We start from the raw sequence: 22,226 nt of genomic DNA on the forward strand, positions 1-22,226 counted from the left end.
ATGTTGTTAATGGGGGAGGTTATGTAAGTGTCAAAGCCGGGTGTATATAAGAAATCTCTCTACCTTCTGCTCAATATTCCTTTGGACCTAAAACTGCTCTTAAGACAGTTTATTAGAAAGGATTACCCTAGCTTCTATGGCTCCAAGTATTTTTTGGCCTGAGCAACAGTTGCAGTTAACTGAGATGGGGAAGGTTTGGATAAAACCGATTTGGAAAAAGAAGATTAGGAAATAAGTTTGGTCAAGTTAAATTTTAGGTATCTATTGATGTTTACTGTTTTGTTCAACAAATTTGTCAGCTGAAGATCATATGGCATCTGCAATGGATGTTTTTTTCTGTCCCCCGATGATGGCCACTGCCAAAATGCCACTTGAAGATGTCTCATTGCTACTTCTGCAGTCCTCATGAGAACAGATATCTGTGCCGAAGGTTTTCAGCATGGTGCTGCAATAAATGCCAAGCCTTGAGGCTCCAGGGAAACACTATGGACTATGGAGTCCACATTCATTCCTGTAAAAGGGGAACTTTTCTTTTCTCCCCTTATTGGCATTAAACGTGCTCCAAATCTTCAGCAATCTCCTTCACCTTCTATCTACAATTTCTTCCTCCTCAGGCTGAGGCATAAAGCCTCTTAGACTGAGACTTGTAATCTTTTCCTTTTCCTCTTCATTTATCCTTTACCCTTCAACTCCAAACGTTTCTTTTTCCTACTCTCTCCCCTCACCTTCATTCAAATATTATCTTTCTGGTTCTGGTTCTGGTTCCGCACATGTTGGATTCTTGGCTTGGGCTATTGTTAAATTATAATAATTTTTATGGACTCCACACTAGGAAAGAGTTTAAATCAGAAAATGGTGTGATGTATACTGCAGTGGAGTCCTAAATCTAATGGAAACAACTTTCAGCACCTAATCGTTGCCTATTTGGGTACGAGTGGAAAAGCATTAATTTAGTTGTGTAGCATAAAAGTATGACACAGCAGTGACACATCAAGAGCCCACTAATTTACTATTTAAACATTTCCATGACCCAGATTTTTTCCAACATCCATTCTTTTGTCGAATTGTCCTTCCTCAGACTATATGAATAGATCTCTGAACATTTCCAATAACTGAAATAACTATTCCTAAATTTGATGTTTTGGAATTACACATGTCGTTAATGCTTTAAATTGATAATCCACACCTAAAATCAGCTTGTTTTTAGAATTTCTTCATATGGAGGTGGGGAGCCTAAAGTGTCAAAACATGGAGCAGGAACAGGATATAGGTCAGGGGTTTGAGTTTGAAGGTGAATTCCAACAGGTGGACTCACAGCTGCTTCTGTCCCTGGAAAGAGAAAGATGAAGACTTGTAATCTTTCTAGTGAGCATAAAACATAGGTACAGGAACTGCCCAATAAAAGCTGGCATTTCTGAAGCAACAGAAAATTATTTGTATCTATGAGAAAAAATTACAATTATCTTGCTCTTTGCAGGGAAGGTTTAGTCACCATAGCAAAAAAAATCGCTTACCTGAACCGATGAAATCATCATTGTCTAATCCATCAAGAAGCATTTACAATTTAGCAGCTGAAACTAGAAGGAATATCTTCTTTTGTATATCACAAAACAGGGTTCCTCAACACTAATAGCATTTCAGCTAATGCTCCCAACATGGGAAATGTAAGTTGCATTAGAAAAATTAAAATACCACTTTCGAAATTGTGTTATTTTACATTTATGGTTGCAAACTTCAACTAAGACAAATAATTAATTATTCCTCTTTAGTAAATAGTAAAAATGTTAAGCTCAGTGATGAAAAGCATGTATTTAAAGTATACACACACAATAAAGGAATATATTCTAAAATTTAAAAAAATACTTTGAAATCAAAGCTCGTGACTTGTAGATTAGGCATAATACAGGACATGAACTCTTACAAACTGGCCTTTTCTTTCACTAACTGGTAACTTTGAAAGAAAGACAATATGCTTACTCTAATGGCTCTGTTGGAAATTGCCTGTTAGTATTTCCTTGAAAGATGGTGTTTGGGTAACACACACAAAAAATGCTATTTTATAACCATCTTTATATTAATATATGGCTGTATATATAAAGATGGTTTATATATATATACACACACACATGCACACACACACATATATAAATGCTTATATATAAAGAATATGTATTCACCTGGATATATTCACCTGGATCTTTACCCACCTTTAAATGATTTTGACTGCCTTTTGCCAAAACAATAGCAACCATCAAAGATTCATCTTTAAAAAGAAACTAGTCCCTTGAACTGAATCTGGCCTCCGGCTGTTTTTTTATATTGAATTTACGAAACACAATCTTATTCATACATTTACATATTGTCTATGGCTCCTGTTGTACTACCATGGCAGAGATAAGTAGTCCCCACCTAGACCATATATTTTGCAAAGCCAAAAATAATTTCTATCTGTCTGTTAATGGAAAAAGTTTGCTGACCTTCCTTAAAGGAGTAAGATTTGATGCCACTAGGAATATTCCAAACAACATGCCACAATGATCAAAAGAATTCAAAGAGTAGTTTCATATTAGACATTAGCTGCTTCACTAGGATCCATATGGAGATTACTCAAAATGATTACTTTGAAGAGGATAATGTTAATTTAGAATGATGGATTTTCATACAGTTGCGTTTGTCTTATTTCTTATCTCACAGGTACCAGAGCAAAGACTAATAATTCAAGTATGTAAAGGGTGGGGCGTATTTAGAATATATGTCTCACCTTCTGGTTTAGCACTTTTCTTAGAGTTATCTATTTGATTAAATAGTCTACTTTTGGGTTATTACATAATATTTTTTTACCTCAGTTTTCTCTTAGGTAATAAAGGTATAATACTAGTGTCTACCTCTATAAAGCAAGGCTAAATGAGCATAAAGTACTTAAAATAAGGCCTGGCACAGTAATTATGCATCAGGGTTTACTATTATTATTACAATATGTCAAGAACTGTACTAATGCTAGGAACATGCATGCATCTTCTTTTATTTACAATATTATTTTTCAATCCATCCTCTTTTCATAGTTAAATAATGATTTAGACATTATCACTATTAATTATAATATAGAAGTTATTAAATGAAAAGTATCATGGAGTTAGAGCCCTTTGCAGTTTGTAAGTTTGGGTTGATGTCAGATAAGTCTGTGGGACTTGATCAATCAGAGTTAACACTGGTAAAATACAGTTGTCCCAGTAATTTCCTCCATTGTGAATACTTGCAATGAATGATGGCTATTTCCTTGGTGAACTGCACCTCGTGTATTCCGTACAAAGTCAAAGGTAACTCTCTTTCTGCCTAGAAATGGTCAACCAAACTACTTGACACATCTATTATTTGTACTAGCTCCAATTTATGTCTACGATTGCCACTGTCAATATTGTGCTCCCAGTGATAGAGTTTTCCTCAGGGAACACCCTTCTCCATCATAGTTGCTTTAGTAGAAAACTTTCATTATCTTCTTACTACAAAGTTTGCTGTTGATCTTAAACTTGTTATTAAAACCACAAGGCATTGGGTAAACATAATTAAGCCCATGTGCTCAGGAAGTTTTGAAAACCAAATACAGGTTATATCAGTTTTCCATTTTTTTTCAAAGCATGTTTACATATAATATCAAGTGACTGGATACTGGGGAGAGCAGGCATTTTTATCTTTTGACAAATTAAGAAACTGAGAGAACTGAATAAAAAATGCCTATAGTTTTTACAGAACTGCTGTCTAAGATATCAGAGTTTATTGTTTAATTTTGTAAAACCAATACACTTACTGCTTAGTTTCTATAGCCAGAGTTGAGATTTCCTATGTTTTTAAGAATCACTCAAATAGACTTCACCTCTTTCTACATGTTCTTTCTACCTATTTCTTCTCTTTCCTTTACCTCATTCCTTTCTCTTCTACGGGAGTGGCCAGAAGGACTGGATTTGAGTCACAGTTCTGCCGTCTACTTACTATGTTGCTTAATCTCTAAGTGCCTTTGTTCCCTCATTCGTAGAGTGGTCAGAATGATAGTGAACTTTCATAGAGTGGTAAGGAAGAATAAATGAGATTCAGGATGTCAAGTGTTAGCACAGGGCATGGCTCCTGGGAAATGCTCAATGAATGAGTCATTACTATTATCATGTCTTCCCATGAAAATCTGTGAATGAAATACTTCCTTTTTTGTTACTGAAAATAAGTCACAGAATATTTACACATACAACATGAAACATAGAGAAATGCCATTTCTGAAAAATCATAAACTAAAAGAATCCTGGGAGACTTGGAGGGAGAAGAGAGCAGAGCCTGTAAGACCTTGCTTCTTGTTCCCCTCTCTGGAGCCCTCTTTCTTCTTCCCAGCTCAGAGCACTCATATATAATCACTGCTGGAATGCTGGTATTTCTATTTTCCCAGAAATAAGAAAGAGGGAAGATTATCCCTGAAACTGCAGAAGAAATGGGGTCAGAGAGATTGTATAGTTGCATTATCAATCAATCTGCCCCAGTGAGAAGCTAAGCCAAGATAAGTGTCCCTAGAACGGGTGTCCCCTTGGGCTTCATCTTGCAATCAGCTCAGGAAAGGCAGGGAAACTCATCGGGAAGCCTTGTCAAGCCTGAGGGAACCCAGCTCCAATCCACAGACCTCATGATATAGAGGCAAAGGGACCCTTATTTAAATGTCCTGTGATTGATTATGTTTTATTAAAAACACGGACAAACAGTTGTGCGGTCCCTCTCCTGTGCTCTCCAATTCTCTCTTTTCTAATGCATAGTCAATTGTTTTTCTTCCTCAAGCTCTATTTGTCCTTTTCTCACCTCCAAAACTCCAAACATTTTCCATTATCTTTAAATGTCTTGCTTCCTCATTAACATGGGTTTTTATTCAGCATCACAACTTTATTTTTAATAAAACATTATTGTCATCCTCGTTTTTAGTAATTAAAATAAAAATAACCTTTCATTTTTAATAAATTCCAAAATTCCTTTGACACTGCCTACTTTTAATATACAAATTTAAGAAACAAAACAAAACAATTAACCTAATCAATAAAACCAAAATCCTTATCTTTTTTTAAAAATTATTTTTAATATCTGTTTTACCCTATCATAATTATAGTCCTTGGATTTATCAACTGCTGAGCAATGATCACAAACAATAGAGATTTGGGATACAGATGGTCATGTGAGAATTTTAATGATTTTTCTCTTTTTTTCCCCCAATCTTTACTAAAAATTTGCATACATTCCTTTTAAAAAAATCACTGTCTGTGGCTCAATGTGTGTTTTCACTTCCCATTTCCACATTTTAGAGAGGGGGGGAGAAACTGGTTGTAGATTGATATGATTTGGATCTGTGTCCCCGCCCAAATCCAGTGTTGAATTGTAATCCCTAATGTTGTAGGTGGGGCCCGGTGGGAGTTGACTGGGTCATGGGAATGGTTTCTCATGAATGATTTAGCACCAGACCCTTGGTGCTGTTCTCGTGATAGTGAGTTCCCATGAGATCTGGTTGTTTAAAAGTGTGTAACACCTCCCCACTCCCTCTCTCTTCCTCCTGGCCCAGCCATGTGAAGTGCCTGCTCCCTCTTTGCCTTCTGCCATGATTTAAGTTTCCTGGGGCCTCCCCAGAAGCCAAGCAGATGCCAGCATCATGCTTCCTGTACAGCCTGCAGAACCATGAGCCAATTTTAAACTTTTTTTTTCATAAATTACCCAGTCTCAGGTATTTATTTATAGTAATGTGAGAATGGACTAATACAGGAAGTCTTCTGTGTTTTCAGTTGTATTATCACTTAGGAGATATTCTGAAGGCATTATTAAATTAGGTAAGATAGTGAGTGATGTGGTTTGGCTGTGTCCCCACCCAAATCTCATCTTGATTTGTACTCCCATAATTCCCATGTGTTGTGGGAGGGATTTGGTGGAAGACAATTGAATGGCAGGGTGGCTTCCCCCATACTGTTCTTGTGGTAGTGAATAGGTCTCATGAGATCTGATGGTTTTATCAGGGGTTTCCGCTTTTGCATTTTCCTTACTCACTCTTTGTCTGCTGCCATCCATGTAAGATGTGACTTGCTCCTCCTTGCTTTCTACCATGATTGTGAGGATTCCCCAGCCACATGAAACTGTAAGTCCAATTAAACCTATTTCGTTTGTAAATTGCTTAGTCTCGGGTATGTCTTTATCAGCAGCATGAAAATGGACTGATACACTAAGATAAGAAAACATTGAAATGAATGAAAAAAATTACCTAAACATGGATGCTGAACAACACACCCATGTCATACTAGAATTATTCATCTTTGACGGTTCAGAGAAGGAACTAAGAAGGTCTCAGAAGCTATGGCATGGATGATGCCATTTGAGAAGACATGAGGGCATTGAGTGGATGCTCTCTGGCTTATAGCAGAGATGGTGAAGGAGAACCAGATACAGAAGATGAGTTAAGTTCAGGGGAGCATAACAAGAGGAGAAGAAAGAGGAGGAGATTCTGGAGCTGTGACCAGGAAGAGGAAGTGGGGCTGAAGAAAAAAAGAAGAATTTAGAGTCTGTATAAAATAAGTAGGTTTGAATTTTAGTCCTTAAAATATCTCTGATTTTAAACTGTTTATTCTCTTCTTCCCCTTCCTCTTTCTCTTGCTCTGCATCTTCTCCTTCTCTGCCTTGTTGACTTTCTTCTGATCTTCTCCTCTTCTTCTTTCTCTGACAGCCCCTCTTCTTCCTCCTCACTCCCCAAGAGAGGAGTTGTATTAGTGTACTAGGGCTGTCATAACAAAGTTCCACAGACTGGATCACTTAAATAACAGAGACTTATTTTCTCACAATTTTGGAGTCTAGACATCCATGACCAAGGTGTCAGCAGGGTAGGTTTCTTCTGAGGCCTGTCTCCTTGGATTGCAGATGGCCACCCTTCTCCTTGTGTCTCTACATGGTCTTTACTTTGTGCCTGTCTGTCTGTGTGCTAATATCTTCTTATAAGAATGCTGGCCATATTGAATTAAGGTTCATCCCAATTACCTCATTTTAATTTCATTGTCTTTGTCTTTTTAAAGGCCCTATCTTCAAATGTAGTCATATTCTGAGAAACTGGGGTTAGAATTTGAACATATGAAATTGGGTGGGACACACCTCAGCCCACAACAGGGGGCATCAGAGGGAATCTTTTTTCCTTTCTAAAGGGTAAAGAGCTTCCTGACATATTGTGGACACGGAGAGTGTTCATTGAGCAAAGTAAGTGCCAAGATCTTTTCTACTGAATCCAAAGACTTTTGAGAAGCCCCTGAGTCTAAGGACCCACACTTCAGGGGTATAGATCCTGTGAAGAGGAAAGAAGGCCAGTTATCTAAAGACCAAATCAGCAGAGCACTGTGAAAAGACAGGAACATGAGTCCAGGAAATGCTACTGGGGTCTGTGGTGTTTGGGTGAGATCCTACAGACCTCTCCCAGACAGGAAATCTCACCAGACATTGGGAGGGCTGTGTTGGCAACACCTTCCTTAAATACCTCTTATAAGGATCCAAGCCAAGTGTTTTCTTTTTCTGTTTAGTATTTCTAATCAGAATAACTGGCAACCTGTGCCATGTAATAGTGTCAGTACTTCTGACTGAAAGAAATGTTCTATTTTATGTATTTTAACATTAGCACAATTTGACCACCTCAGTTGCTCAGTCAAAAGTTACCTCTGAGTTCTGCTTAGTTGAGGGCAGCTTCCAGGAGATCCTGAGGGTCAAACCGTTTGCTCCACAGGTCAGAAGAGCCGAGCTATTTCAATTAATGTATTCAATAATTGGTGATAATTAAGTAAAATAAGTTTGGATAAAAATTTTAAAAATTAAGTTCTGGGAGGAACCCAACATTAATATATCAAATCTAGTCTCTCCATTAAAATGTTTCAAATGACCCATTTCCCACATTCTGTATTCAGTGGGGAACATCCCATCTTCTCCTTTGTCATCAAGAAATGGCAGGGAGTTCAGAAACCTTATTTTATATTCTACCATGTCGCCTGTGTCATTCCAGAGATTTCTCATTTTTCTCTTTCTCTTCTGAACAGGGACTGTGAGGGAAATTCAGAAGCACAGTCCCATAACCTCAGTGTGGGTGTATGAATCCTGAGGCAGCTGGACTCAATTCTTAGCTGTGAGCACATACTCTGTGGGAGCTGCGGAGGTAGATGCTGTGGTTTTGACCCTCACCTCCTTTGTAGCCACAAAAGCAAGTGGTTCTCTAACTTCCCTTTTGGAAAGCAGCTTCTTTTTGTAGAAATATTAGGTAGGAAGAATCATTTATATGGAGAAGTAAAGGTATCATGAAGATCCAGTGAGGAACATAAATTTAGCATGGGTCCAGGTTTCAAACTGTCTTAAAATATTGACTGCCTGAAATTTACTTCCAGAAATTACTAGGTAAGAAGTCGCTAGAGATGGGAGATCACCACTTCCTAAATTATTCCTTTGTATTTTGTTTTGGAGAAGAGAAACAGGAATGCCACAAAGCTCAGCTCTGGGCACCATATCCACATCAAAGACTGTATGAATGGCTGTTCCCTGGCTGTCCTGCCATCCTGAGCATCCTTGGGACACGATGGAACATGGGCAGTGGGTGGAACAACCTAACAATCAATTCAGCATAGGCACAAGAAAAGATAAATAGGACAGAATAAGTAATGGGAATCAGTAGTAGAGAGATTTGCAGTGCATCTCAGGATGGAAGAGTTTAAATGTTTCTTGAGCAAAATGATATCCAGAAGTTAAGCCAGTAGAATTGGGAGGAAAGAACAGAGTGAGGATGGGCATGAAGATCCTGGAGCACAAGCCCTACCATTGAAAAGCTGCTCTATCGAAAAGCGTAGGTGTTCAAATAGTGAGGCTGTACTTAGTGTCAGGGATGGGCTGGGCTGTCAGTGACCAGCCTACGTTTTCATAGGTTCCCTATTCCAACTTCTGGACAGTTTAAGCTCGATTCGTTGACTTGCAGTAAACATCTATGCATGCATGCTTCCCCTTGAGAGTGAGAGAAGTAAATAACATCCTCTAAGATAAATAATAGTCACTTTTCCAAGTTGATATTTAGGAGTTAGAGATAATATCTGAAAATCCTCAAATTACTGCTTAGCATTTGACAGACGTAAAAAAAATTGTGACCTTATTTTTTTAAAAAAGCAATTTACCCCCAAGGGTTTTTTTTGTGTGTGTGCCTGTTCTGAATGATTTCAGAGTAATATAGAGTATGTGAGTCTATCGTCCATCACTCAGTGCTAGCACATGCAGTGTGCTAAAGCAGTACATCAGCCTCGACACCTTCTCTCACACTCATGACTGTTCAGCCAAGTTCAAGAGCATATCCGGAAACTGCCATGCAAGAAATAGAAAAACATTAGATAAAGAGGTATATAACCATGGCACATAAACTGCTTTAAAAATTTTAACAGTATAACTGTCTAGCTTAATAATACACTTAAAATTTAAAAAACAAATTCTTTTAAGATTCAAGATAGTTGAGGAAAAGGTCTTTCTCAAAGTGAGAGAAGAGCTGAAAATACTAGGCTGCATTTTTCTTTTTAGAAACTTAAGCTCAGATGAAAGAAGCATGATTGCATTGACTTATTAAATACCTCTAGGTAAATAAAGAAAAATAGTCCAATGTTACCATGTTGACTCTTTTGACTAACATATTTTGTTAAAAGATCAGTAACCCTATTTCCCTCTATGCCCCGTGGAAGGTGCTTTTGATTGTAGGAGGAAGAACTATTGTTTTGGAGACTTTAATTATCCTTCCTAAAATAACCACTTCCCAAACTGATAATGTGTTGCCTCTGTTAAATAATAACTTTTGAAGGAAAAAAAAAAGCCAGAGGTGAATATAATCATTATCTTAGAAAACTAAGTTTGATGTTAACACATTTTTGTTTATTTTTACCCCACTTTTCATCTTGCTGTTAGTTTTCCTCAGGGAACACCCTTCTCCATCTGTTGCAAATTTCATGGTGGCCCAAGTTCCTGAAAGACGGCTTTGGCTATTATCTCTGTTAAGCGCTCTCGAGGTAACTGTGGTGTGTAATGCAGCACCTTAGAATAAAGTCTCACAACAGTGCTGGTTGAGACAATACTTAAGATGAGGAAATAGCTATCAATTACGGCCTCCCAGAAATCAGTAAGTTGTTTTTTTTTCTGCTCACAGCTAAGGCTGGCAGCTACAAATAACTCTAAGCCCTTAATTTCCTGCAGTCTTTACTTCCTTATGCAAACTGGAAAATGAAGGGAAGGGCATGGTTTTGGGAGGGGCTCGGAAGCTGACAGGATCAGGATGCTGAGATGAAAGGGGATGAAAATTGACATTCCCCTGACCACTTCACGGAATTTCAGATTCTGCCTTGACCACAGACAGTCTGGAAAGTGTTGTTCAATGTTACTTCAGATGAGTTCAGTAAAGCATAGAAAACTCAGTAAATGAGATTATAAATACAAGTTAAGATAGGTTGATAATAAAAGCGCAGAGATGCTTTTCGGTACCCTAAACCCTACCATTCACCTGGACTGCCCAGCCCTGCATACTTCTTCTCTTCTGCTTGCTGAACAACAAACTGTGTAGTTGCTTTCCTTATACTTAACTGTGGGTCAGTTCCCCAGACACATTTTCTTTCTTCTGGGATTGCCTTTCTTATGACATTTTCTCCTTTAAAGTCTTCTTAATGCAATCATTGGTGTCTCCAATAAGCCACATCTTTTTCTAAGTTCACACATCTGCTTTTGGGAGAACAGTTTTTCAATTCACCACAAAACTACAAAGGATCAAAAAAGAGTCCAGAAGTGTATAGACAACTCACCATAAATGGAGTCCGAGTCTCCAACAGCAAAAACGGCCATGGTGCGCCTGTGAGAATCAGTTCGGGGTCTCCTCAGCCAGCACTGGAGGCAGAGAACCACTGCTCCACAGAGAAGAGCTGCCACCAAAACCAGCAGCAGGATCCTGACTCCAAAAGTAACCGAGAAAAGAATGAGGTAGAGCATGCGGGGAAGTTAAGAGCTTCCATTACTACCTAGAAGTGGGGTGAGGACTCAGCTAGACTGGCCACAAGCAATGTGGGACACCGAGTTCCTTAAACAATTTCCTACCACCACCCATACATTTCCACTGAACTGGAAATATTCTTTGGCCTCAGAGAGGGTGAATCTTTCCAGGTGGTAATAATCATTTTCTCCTTAGAAATCGGAGGCTTATTCTAAAAGGCAGTGTCTTAATTCATTCATCCATTCTTCCTTTCAGACATCCATCCATCCATCCATCCATGCATCCGTCCATTCATTCATTCATCCCTTCATCCATCCATCCATTCATCCATCCATGCATCCGTCCATTCATTCATTCATCCCTTCATCCATCCATTCATCCATCCAGTTACTATTTAAGCAACTGCACACACTTTAGATATTGGGGTTAGGAAGTCAAAAGTAGGCAGAGAGGGTCTTTGCCTTTAAGGAGATAACCAGCTAATTGAGTGAACTGACAATGTTAAGTTTAGAATATACAAATGTCAAGATTTAAGAGGTTGAAATTTCTGAAGGGGCCGGGTGCAGTGGCTCATGCCTGTAATCCCAACACTTTGGGAGTCCGAGGCGGGCAGATCATGAGGTCAGGAGATCGAGACCATCCTGGCCAACATGGTGAAACCCTGTCTGTACTAAAATACAGAAAATTAGCTGGATGTGGTGGTGCACGCCTGTAGTCCCAGCTACTTGGGAGGCTGAGGCAGAAGAATTGCTTGAACCCAGGAGGCGGAGGTTGCAGTGAGCCAAGATCGTGCCACTGCACTACGACCTAGTGACACAGCAAAACTCTGTCTCAAAAAAAAAAAAAAAAAAACTGTAGGATTATCTCATAGAAGAGATAGTAGTCATTTGGAATGGCTTTTAAGGCCAGAACTAAAATCAGTGGAGGGTCATTTAGGGAGATTTCAATAACAATGTTTCTTTCTACTATATTTTCAAAAATAACAATTATTTTGCTGTTAAAGATTTTCAAGTCTAGAATAAACTTATTTTTAAAAATAGTGAGTCCCTTTGTGACAAGAAGTGTTTAAGGAAACATTGGCCAACAATCTGAAAGTGATATCTCTATATTCATTTGCATGACCCCTAATCTTTCCTTAAGCTGTATGATTTCATGTACCATCTTGAATTATTTAGGAGAAAGCGTGTGTATATACCACCAACTGTCATGTAAAACAAATGGAAGATATCCTTACCAGATATACCAGCCTTTAGGGTGTTGATCATTATAATTTACACACCTAGTGATAAAGGAAGAGGGTTAGTCTTGGAACTCTGGAGAGCCAAAGCCTATTTCTTTTACCCAATAAAATTGGTATTGATCACACTTGTTTCTCCAGAGCAATCACCTACCTATTCCCATGCCAGCCCACACCTCCCCACACCCAGCACAATTATGCAAATGTTTATGTCCACTCAATTCAAGGCACTGAGAATACAAGTAAATGTGAAATTATCAGACTGATATATAAACAGATAATTGTATTATAATGGGTTTGATTCTAGAGTTACAAATACTGTTATTCATTGAGAAGGCAGTGACTAACTCTTCAGGGACAACAAAGCACAGGTGTTGCGTGTTAGGCAGATAACCATTATAGCTATATACTGTTCATCTAGAAACCCACAGTCACGTAAAACTCAAATTCTCCAGGGAAGAACATCTCGGTAGAGAATAGGAGGCATTGGACAACTCTTTGCACTCTTGTTATACAATCGGTGAGGAAAGAAATTAGGCTAGGAGGAAAATGAATGAATGTGGCCATACCTACCATTTACCAAGGAGTTAGAAGTCGATTCCTTCAGTCAGGAAGCTGACCCTCCTGTGTGTGTCTAGCCACAACTCAATCATTTTTGAGACAAGTTTTAAAAGCTCACAGACAGACAAAGTTCACAGAGTCATTTTTGGAAGGTATAACTCGGCAAGTGTAGAGTCCCTCACTATGCCTAACATGGCACACTAAATGTAAATGTGCTGATGGACTTTTCTCATACATCAATGTACGAACTACTTTTAAGGTATTCTGTGCTTCAGCAGTGGAAATCTGTTATTCACCGTCAGATACGCTTCTGAGAAGACACTATACTTAATCATATCTTCTTCAGCCGTTGTTAAAATAACTCACTTCATTTCAGTTTGAAGACATTCATAAATGTCAGTTAATTTACTGCGTCCTCTTCCCTGAGGAGGCAGGGTGTCATCCCATCATCACATCAGACAGAAATGACTTTTAACGTATGTGAAGTGTCCATTTAAAAATTTTATCACAAACGTTTAAGACAAAAACCAATCACCCAGCCTACAGATGATTTCGTCCCCCTCCACGTATAAATCTCTGCTGCTTTTTTTTCTATCTGTTTTTTGTTTGTTTGCTCTTTGTTCTGAGCACACAGAGTGTTTAGCAAAATTCACAGGTACGCCTGTAGTCTCAGCTACTCAGGAGGCTGAGGCAGGAGAACGGTGTGAACCTGGGAGGCGGAGCTTGCAGTGAGCCAAGATAGCACCACCACATTCCAGCCTGGGCGACAGAGCGAGACTCCATCTCAAAGAAAAAAAAAAAAAGAAAAAAATCCACAGGCATGGCTGGAAGAAAAAATGGCAACTGAAGTAAGACTTTAAAAAGCATTCTAAGACAAATGACCATCAATAAAAGATGTGAAAAATAATTAATGGGATATACTTACAAAGGAATATTATTAAATCATCAAAAATAATGTAGACATGCTTATAAATAAGTCTTGCTAAGTAGTATAGAGCCTTCAGTCTTACTTTGTATATATTATTTTTCACAAGTACAATGATTTCACCAAAATTACTACCAGACATAAATATAAACCAAACTACTAAAGTGCCCACTTCTCTTGAAGATGGCATTATGAAGAACTCTATCCCTTTACTATGGTTTGAATTATTGTAATGTACATGAATCACTTTGTAGTAAAAAGAACTTTAAAATATTACATTAAAAAATTAAAACATTAAAAATACAGATTTTTTTAAGAGGCGGAAGTGGGGAAATTCTCTTGGTGTCCTGATTCAGTGAATAAAGCAGAAGGGTTTTTTTTGTTTTGTTTTGTTTGTTTTGTTTTGAATTGTGACATCTAAGCTCATGACCAGGAGTACGGATTATTCCATCTCCCTCCTCTTCCTTTTCTTTTTTTCTATTTTAAAATAGCCCCTTTACTTATAGTTGAACTCAATTCTAAATATTAACCACCTCATTTTGTTTCTTAAATCTCATTTTTTTTTTTTTTTTGAGGCGGAGTCTTGCTCTGTCGCCCGGGCTGGAGTGCAGTGGCCGGATCTCAGCTCACTGCAAGCTCCGCCTCCCGGGTTTACGCCATTCTCCTGCCTCAGCCTCCCGAGTAGCTGGGACTACAGGCGCCGCCAACGCGCCCGGCTAGTTTTTTGTATTTTTTAGTAGAGACGGGGTTTCACCGTATTAGCCAGGGTGGTCTCGATCTTCTGACCTCGTGATCCGCCCGTCTCGGCCTCCCAAAGTCTTAAATCTAATTTTTAAGGCCCTCTTTTTTTTTCTTTCTGGGCTAACAATTTTCCAAACCGACTTGTTTCACTTTTTCTTTCTGAGCTGGTGCACCCTCTGGTGGAGCTTCTGATAAGCAGTAACACGACTAGGAAGCAGTTAGCTGGAGAAATGCAGTAATCATGTAAGTTCCAAATTGCAGGCACCTTTGAGATCGTTTATTCACCTTTAGGATTTTGCACAGTGTACCACTAAGACTTAAGGTGGAGAAAGGAAGTGGGAAGGTCACTGCCTAGTCAGAGAACTACACGTGTCTTCTGGCTCCATAGGCTCCCCTCCCTAAACATTATTTCCATTTCTCTCTTCAATTCAAGTTTTAAACAGATACTTTTTGAGTTCCTAAAAAGGTAAGAGTATTCTAATTCCTCAAATATTACTTCCAAGATAGTCAGTATGGGAGACATTATATTTTTGAAAATGAAATTATTCCTCAGAGATTAGTCAAATTGGTATGATTAAGCTAAAAAGAAATATCGTCAGGGGGCAGTGAGAGCTGACTATAATGTGTGAGAAAGACATTTAGAATAAGAATGATCTAGAATTAGTTGTTGAAGGAGATAATTTCTGTCCTTATCAGAATGATTTCCTTTTGTTACTTTGAGGTCATGGAGATGATTTCTGTGCTACACGGATGTTTAGATGAGTTGATCTTTATTCTTCTTCTTGGTGCTGAGAATCTGTGGACCTTAGATTAACTATACATTTATGGATTTGATAAATTCAGGAAGAAATATGCAGAGTTGCTCCATTGGTTTCTCTGTTACATCATTCAGCATTTTCTAGGGCAGACACTCTTCTGAAATCAGATGTGTAACTATATGTGAAATAATGAACTCTCAAACTTCCATCACTATACGTTTGGGTCATACTATTATAATGCTCCTTTTGCAACTGAGAAAACTCAGTCACAGAGACATTAAGTAACTTGCCCAAGTTAGCATAGCTGGAAGTGGTAGAACTAGGTTTTAAACTCAAATGTTCTGGCTGCAGACTCCATGTCTCTTAGCACCATGTAGTGGTGCCACTGGGAACAGTAATAGCCAGTTCTAACCTCATATTACTGTGTGGAGTATTGCCTGAGTGAATCCAACATCCCATGTTCCAAATGCTTTAAGGAAATACTGAAAATTAAAAAAAAAAAAAGAGGAAATGAGAGCCTGGTGAGGATCAGACAAAGAGAATAGGCCAATAGTGAGATCAGTTTGTAAACCGAATATAGTAAATACCATATATAAAATTTGAATTGAACTGTAGATCTAACTTAAGCTTCCTAGCAGCTAACATAATGAGAGAGAATATTGGTTATATAGTGTCCTCTAAAATTAACAAAATGAACAGCATTACTCACCAGATGTACAACTATTCCTGGCCTAGAACTGAGAGAAAAATTCAAGCTATGAGGCCTCACAAAGACAGCACTGTTAACATAAGAACAATGTTTTCCATAGTATTCTCAGAATAAATTCAACAACAAATTTCATGATTTTTTTTGTTATTTTTAAAAAATCATTTCTCAACGTAGGCCAAAGTGCAATTCAGCTATAGTAATTTGAGGGACAGATGAGTCACAATCATATCACCCAGAAACTGGTAGTAAATTGTACAGTATCTCAAAGAATGAATGGACTGTGTATCTCTCAGGTATTTCATCAGATGTGTAATTGATTAAATGTTGGATATACAATATAACTTTGTGGTTGAAATTCTGGCCTCAGGAGTCAGTCCCAGGTCCAAGTCCAAGCTCTGCCTTTTAACTTGCTTTTCTACTCCTAAGTAAACTATTTCTCTTTATCGAAGCCAAGCAAGATGTGGTATGTCATTAGAAAATCTATCAATGCAATTAATTTACAGAATCTTTTATATGTATAGTCATATTTATGTTTCATAAATCAATCTGTTTTTGTAGATTCATGCACATCAGTGTCCCTGGCTATTTATCAGAAGAGGACTAAGTCAGAAGTATAAGAGGGCTCTGTCATGTTTTATTTCATAAAATAAATTACTGTTAGCATTTAAATTTTATACAAAGACAGCACAGCAATGCTTTGTTCATGTTAAAAGTAGAGTTATAAAAGTAAAATAATTGGATTGGATCAGAAAAACATACCCTGGTGTTTGAAAACAAATTTAAATAGGTAATAATAAAATAGACCAGTTTTGTTGTTGTTGTTGCTGTTATTTGAGACGGAGTCTCTCTCTGTTACCCAGGCTGGAGTGCAGTGTTGCAATCTCCGCTCACTGCAAGCTCCACCTCCCAGGTTCAAGTGATACTCCTGCCTCAGCCTCTTGATCAGCTGGGATTACAGGTGTGTGACACCACACCTGGCTAATTTTTGTATTTTCAGTAGAGAATACCATGTTCAGTAGAGTTTCACCATGTTGGCCAGGCTGGTCTCGAACTCCCCACCTCAGGTGATCCACCCACCTTGGCCTCCCAAAGTGCTAGGATTACAGGGTTAGCCACTGCACCCGGTCGATCGACCAGTTTTTTTTTTTTTTTAATGGAAAATATATGCAAATTGTTTTGCACAATTCTTGGAACATGGAAGTTGACTGATACAATGTTTTTATTTCTAGCTAATCAGCGCCTCCTCCACCATGACCTCTACCTAGGCGACCCATGTTTCATGTTTTTACTTTGATACTCCCTTGCATTCCAATCCAAGTCTCCCTTTCCAGTGTCCATTTTGCATGTGAACTTTGGACAAGTTACTGTCCTTTTGTGTTTCTTATTTCTGAAAGACATTTGGAGTTGGCCATCTTTATGGTCCTTTTCACTGTTATCTGCCATGTTTGTGTGTTACTGTCTAATAGCAGTGCTGGTAAATGGATGAATATGGTCTCTTGGCTGGGTAGTGTATGTTAACAGGAGATAATGTCCCAGATCAAAGAAGTGATTCTACACTGAAGTCTCTTGTATAAATATAGTTAGAGAAAGAGGATTTTGTTGGGGGGGGACTTTTTACTCCTGCAGAAAACAGCGTGACTTTCCTTATAGATTCATTCCGCTGACACAGTCTTGTGATAACAAAAGATTTGAGATATTGTGCCCATCTTCAATACATTTTCTTACCTTATACAACCACCCTACATTCCCAGCCACTCTCTTTTTTGTTTTTATTTTCTGCCAATTTACATTTCATTTGAGGGTTTTGTTTTGTTTTTACTCAAAAGCAATTGTACTAAATAATGACAAACATTACAGACACTTAGATGCAAAATGATGTAGCCAAAGAATGTGATACCTAAGTACCAGTTGAAGCCCTACTACTAATTTACTATTTCTCTTAGGTTTCAATTCCTTCACCTAAAAGGGAGAGCAGTAGCCTCAGTAGCTCTAAAGTCAGCATAAAAACTTTCTTAATACCATATTTTTTCTGTCACGTTGATTAGAGTTAGATTCAACATTTAAGATCCTTTCCAATTCTGAACTTCTGTATTTTGTTAGTGTGGGTCAAAGGCAGAAGATGAGGAGATAAGATAAGGGCAGCCAGGAAATCCGGAGTCAGATAAGCATGCAAACAATCAAATCCTCTGTTACATCACAAACAGCATAAGATAGAGGGAAAAAGCAGTTCCAAAATTAACGTAAAGATATAGCAATCGAGAGCCATGCAAAAGCTGAAAGAGCAGCACAAATGTAATAAGCAGATTATTAACCATAAGATGATCTACCAGAAACAGGTGAATGGTCCCAATCCCTGCTGTGCAATACAAGCATAAGCCTCCTGCTATACACAGAGCATGGCTTTGAGGGTAGCAGGCAATGAAAACAGCTGACTAACAGTAAGGGCTGCAACCAGGAGAAGACAGTGCTGGGTGGAAGTGCTTTGCTGGCACTAAATCACAATGAATTACAGATATTAATTATCGGTACCATTATGAATGGCACTTTCTCTTCATCTCCTGAATAGAATTCTGAGAACCATTAAGTCTATAGCACAAAAAGTGAAAAAACTGAGTCAATTGTTCACATAATTCATATCACGAGCACTTTGAAATATACACACAGTACAGGTTAGAATTTTGATTCGTTTGCTTATATTTTAAACTGAGTTATACAGAAAACTGCCTCCCTTGGTCACTGTGATTTTTGAGTGTGGAGGCAGCCATAGATAACATCGTGATTCTTTTATGAACTGAAAATACCCTTGAAACCTTGTGGAAGAGAAATTCAGTGTGCAAAATTATCTAGAAATCAGCTAGACCTCTTATCTGTTTAACAAAGCTGATCGTAATGAAAATTACCTTTCTTGTTTAAAAAAAAAATTGAGCAATCTGCATTTACAAACTATTTACTTTTCTTCTGATTATAATGATCATTTGTAACTCAGCTGGGCTTTTTCTAATGACTTGAGCCTTTTTTATACTTTGAATTTTTTTAATGCTAAATAAAAACATGGAGTTTTTTGGTGTTTACTTACATTTCATCTTCTTCACATGGTAGGTCCGAGAGCACCAACTGAAACACATGTTTAGAACAATAAAATCCAAACATCTCATCAATCTATCCTTTAATACAAGCAGCACCTAGAGACAATGTGGGTTTATATCATTTCGTTTGCTTTTTTAATTAAAAGCTCTGTAGCAGACTTTATTGTTGGTACACAGAATTTTAATTGAAAAAAATCTCTGGGTGGATTCTTAAGCTCAGCAGTGGCAGAAGATACATATTTTGAACCAGATTCCATTTCTACATACCAATATAAATGGATTTTACGACAATTTTTGTTTTTTCTATACGCAGATTTTGCTTGCTCTAAAGAGCTTTTGTGCACCTTGCATTTTTTGTTTTCATGTTTTAGCTAGAGGACAGTGGTTCATTATTAGTGAGTATTATTTTCACGCAAAAAAAAGTTCCAGGTACATATATGGAAACAGGAGTCAATCCTGTCAGCATTAATGGGTATTAAATATATCTTCATGAAAGGGTGACTTTAACCTGCTCTAAGGGTAAGGTCCATTTAAGATCACATGACATTCCAGTTGAGATTTACAGTCTTCTCTTTATCAGAGAAGAGGAAAAAAGTAATCATCTTGCTCGCTTTGTTTGAAATGACCAATACTATAAGCATTCTAAAATAATGTTCTTAGTTCTCTGCACTGAGTGTCATAGGTGACAACATCTCATACACCAAATCACAAGGAAAAAGGCACCTCTTTCTAAAGGTTTTATTATCTGTTTGCTTCCTTGACCCTTTGTACCAGGACTCCTTCCTTGCACAATGAGAAAGTCTTTAAATGGCATTTATATGTAGCTCTAAACACTTAGTTGATGAGGTCAGTTGAAGTATTTATTTTCCTGGACTATAACATGCAAATAAAAGTAAAAGAAGTTACAAAATTTAAAGTGATAGACTTGGGATTTCTATGTGAGATGTGTCTTTCCCCCCTTAATCCCAAGTACATCTTCTTCAGCACCTTGTATTTACTCCGCCAAGTTTATCTGGGCAAAGAGATTTGTGGAGTTGCAGATGGAGCCATGAATTGGCCATCAGAGAGCATGGTAATGAACAATTTATAAGCACAGAAAATGAGTTGCATTCTTTTTTGCTAGAATGCTGCAAATAGATTTGCATACTAAGTGAAAGGAAAGTGAACATTCACATTTTGTCCATAAAGAAAGTTTATTTATGAATAGATGAAATCATCTGGGATCCAGCTTAACAGATAAATGAAGCCAGCATTTCACTTTCTGGTCACTTCCATGTCTTTCGTGTGTGTTGTAACCTAGCAATAGTACATAGTATTAAATTATTAGCACCTCACTGCCAACACATTACCTTTCAAACTTCCAGTTATTATGAAGAGGTAAGAAAAGCCATAATTTACTTTAGATCTAAATATTTCAGATACCTTACATTGAAGTAGCACAGATATAGAGATGCACGTATTAGTCAGAAAGGGATGCTGGAGCAGAGGAACTGAAATAAATCCTAAAATGGTTCTGTCTACATCAGTCAGCATTGAAAAACTGTCAAGCATCCAGTATGGTTGCAGGCAATAGTAAACATGTCTTAAATTAATCCAGCCATAGCATTTTGTTCTGTGTCAATAGCATTTTGAATTTAAAAAAATATATACAGCATAGCAAAGTTAAACAAAGGTTAAATTTGCAATCACATTATTTCAGTAGCAATAGAAGTAATTAAAGGAGAAATAAGACTAATGCCATGGACATTTTGTTTTGTCCCTCTGACCAATGAATACAAGAAATCATAAGATGCTAGTAACGCTTGAAAGAAATCTTTCCAATGTAGAGCAGTTAAGTTGCTCACATATAAACCTATAGCAAATCAAGTCCTCAGAGTACCTCTGGAAACCTTAACCCAGAAAGAGAGTGAGTTACCTGGAATAGTGGCAAACACAAGATCCCTATTGTTGAGATCACTGAAGTGACACTGAAAAGTCTGGATCTTGACATATTTAAAGGACAATCAGCTTAGGATCGTGGTTTGGTGCCTGTGTTTATTTCCTTCTTTTCAGAACGTACTAGCTTCCCTGTAAGTTACGCTTCCTACCAGGACATGCATTAATAATGGCTCCTTGTGACTGGTAAAGTGCGTGCTAGGGGAAGGAATGTTGGGGACATGTTTACAGGTACTAAGAGCCCAAGGAATTTCAGTTTAAGGTCAGAACTTTAGCACTGTTTGTCAAGGCCTTTAAAAGCAGGGGTTATAAATGCTGACCTACAGAGCTAGCTGGCTACTTAATAACTTTCCACATCCAAGGGCATGTTTTATTCCGGGGAACTTCTGAGTTTCTAATAGTATCTCATATTTGGAACATGTATTCAATTTTCTTCCCTTTGTTGGTACTCTTTGTTTTCCTACACACCATTTTCAGTTCCAGGTCTAAACCAACCTTAGGCATAAAGTGTTCCCTGTTTTATTGTGATAATATCCCTCTTTTAAACAAGGTTTATTTCGGTGTTTATTTTATGGAACAACTCCATCACTACCACTGAAAACGAAAGCGAGAATATCTAGGGAAATTCTGAAAGAAAGAAGAGGCACTAACCTATTGTACATTAAGATGTCTTAATCTATGCATTTTACAAAAATTGATACTGATACATGTAAATAATAAGGTAAGTGTAAAAGAATAGAGAGTGTAGAAATGGAGAGTTTAGACTCAAATAAGCAAATTTATTTAAGCTTCCATTTTAAACTAGTGGAGAGAAGATGGATCTCTTTCAGGGTACAATGAGGAACTAAATGGTTATGTGGAAAGAATGCAACGAATGATTGTTAAGATGCTTAACCTCAGTCATAATTAGATAAACATACCTTAGAATTATAATCAGATTGGCAAATTCAAAAAATTGATACTATAGGGAGGAGGGATAAATATGGGGAAACAAATACTCTCTTATATGTTTGGGAAAACCGTACAGCTTATCTGGAAAACAAGTAGGCAATATACATCAACATAAAAAATAAATATGCCCTTAGAGCAAGAATTCTCCTCGCAAGATACATGAACGTACCCCTTACACATGGCACAAATTATTATAGGCAATGATGTTCATCAAAGCATTGTTGGTGTTAACGAAATATTGGAAACAGCAAATATTCGTGAAAATGTGACAGACTAAGTACAAAATGGTTATATAAA

General features: G+C 37.7%; 1 protein-coding gene across 1 annotated transcript; it reads right to left on the reverse strand.

Annotated features, from left to right (window-relative positions):
- Positions 1–251: 251 nt before the first annotated feature.
- Positions 252–21,126, reverse strand: TMEM207 (transmembrane protein 207). Its single transcript, XM_033201466.1, has 5 exons — positions 20,959–21,126; positions 19,034–19,071; positions 12,261–12,305; positions 10,842–10,984; positions 252–1,329 (listed from the first exon to the last, which is right to left on the reverse strand). The coding sequence occupies exons 1-5, from the start codon at positions 21,031–21,033 to the stop codon at positions 1,193–1,195; spliced, it is 438 nt and encodes a 145-aa protein (XP_033057357.1). The 5' UTR covers positions 21,034–21,126; the 3' UTR covers positions 252–1,192.
- Between the last annotated feature and the right edge of the window lie 1,100 nt (positions 21,127–22,226).

This window comes from Trachypithecus francoisi, unplaced genomic scaffold (assembly GCF_009764315.1).
Source record: "Trachypithecus francoisi isolate TF-2019V2 unplaced genomic scaffold, Tfra_2.0 Lachesis_group0, whole genome shotgun sequence".
Lineage (NCBI taxonomy): Eukaryota > Metazoa > Chordata > Mammalia > Primates > Cercopithecidae > Trachypithecus > Trachypithecus francoisi.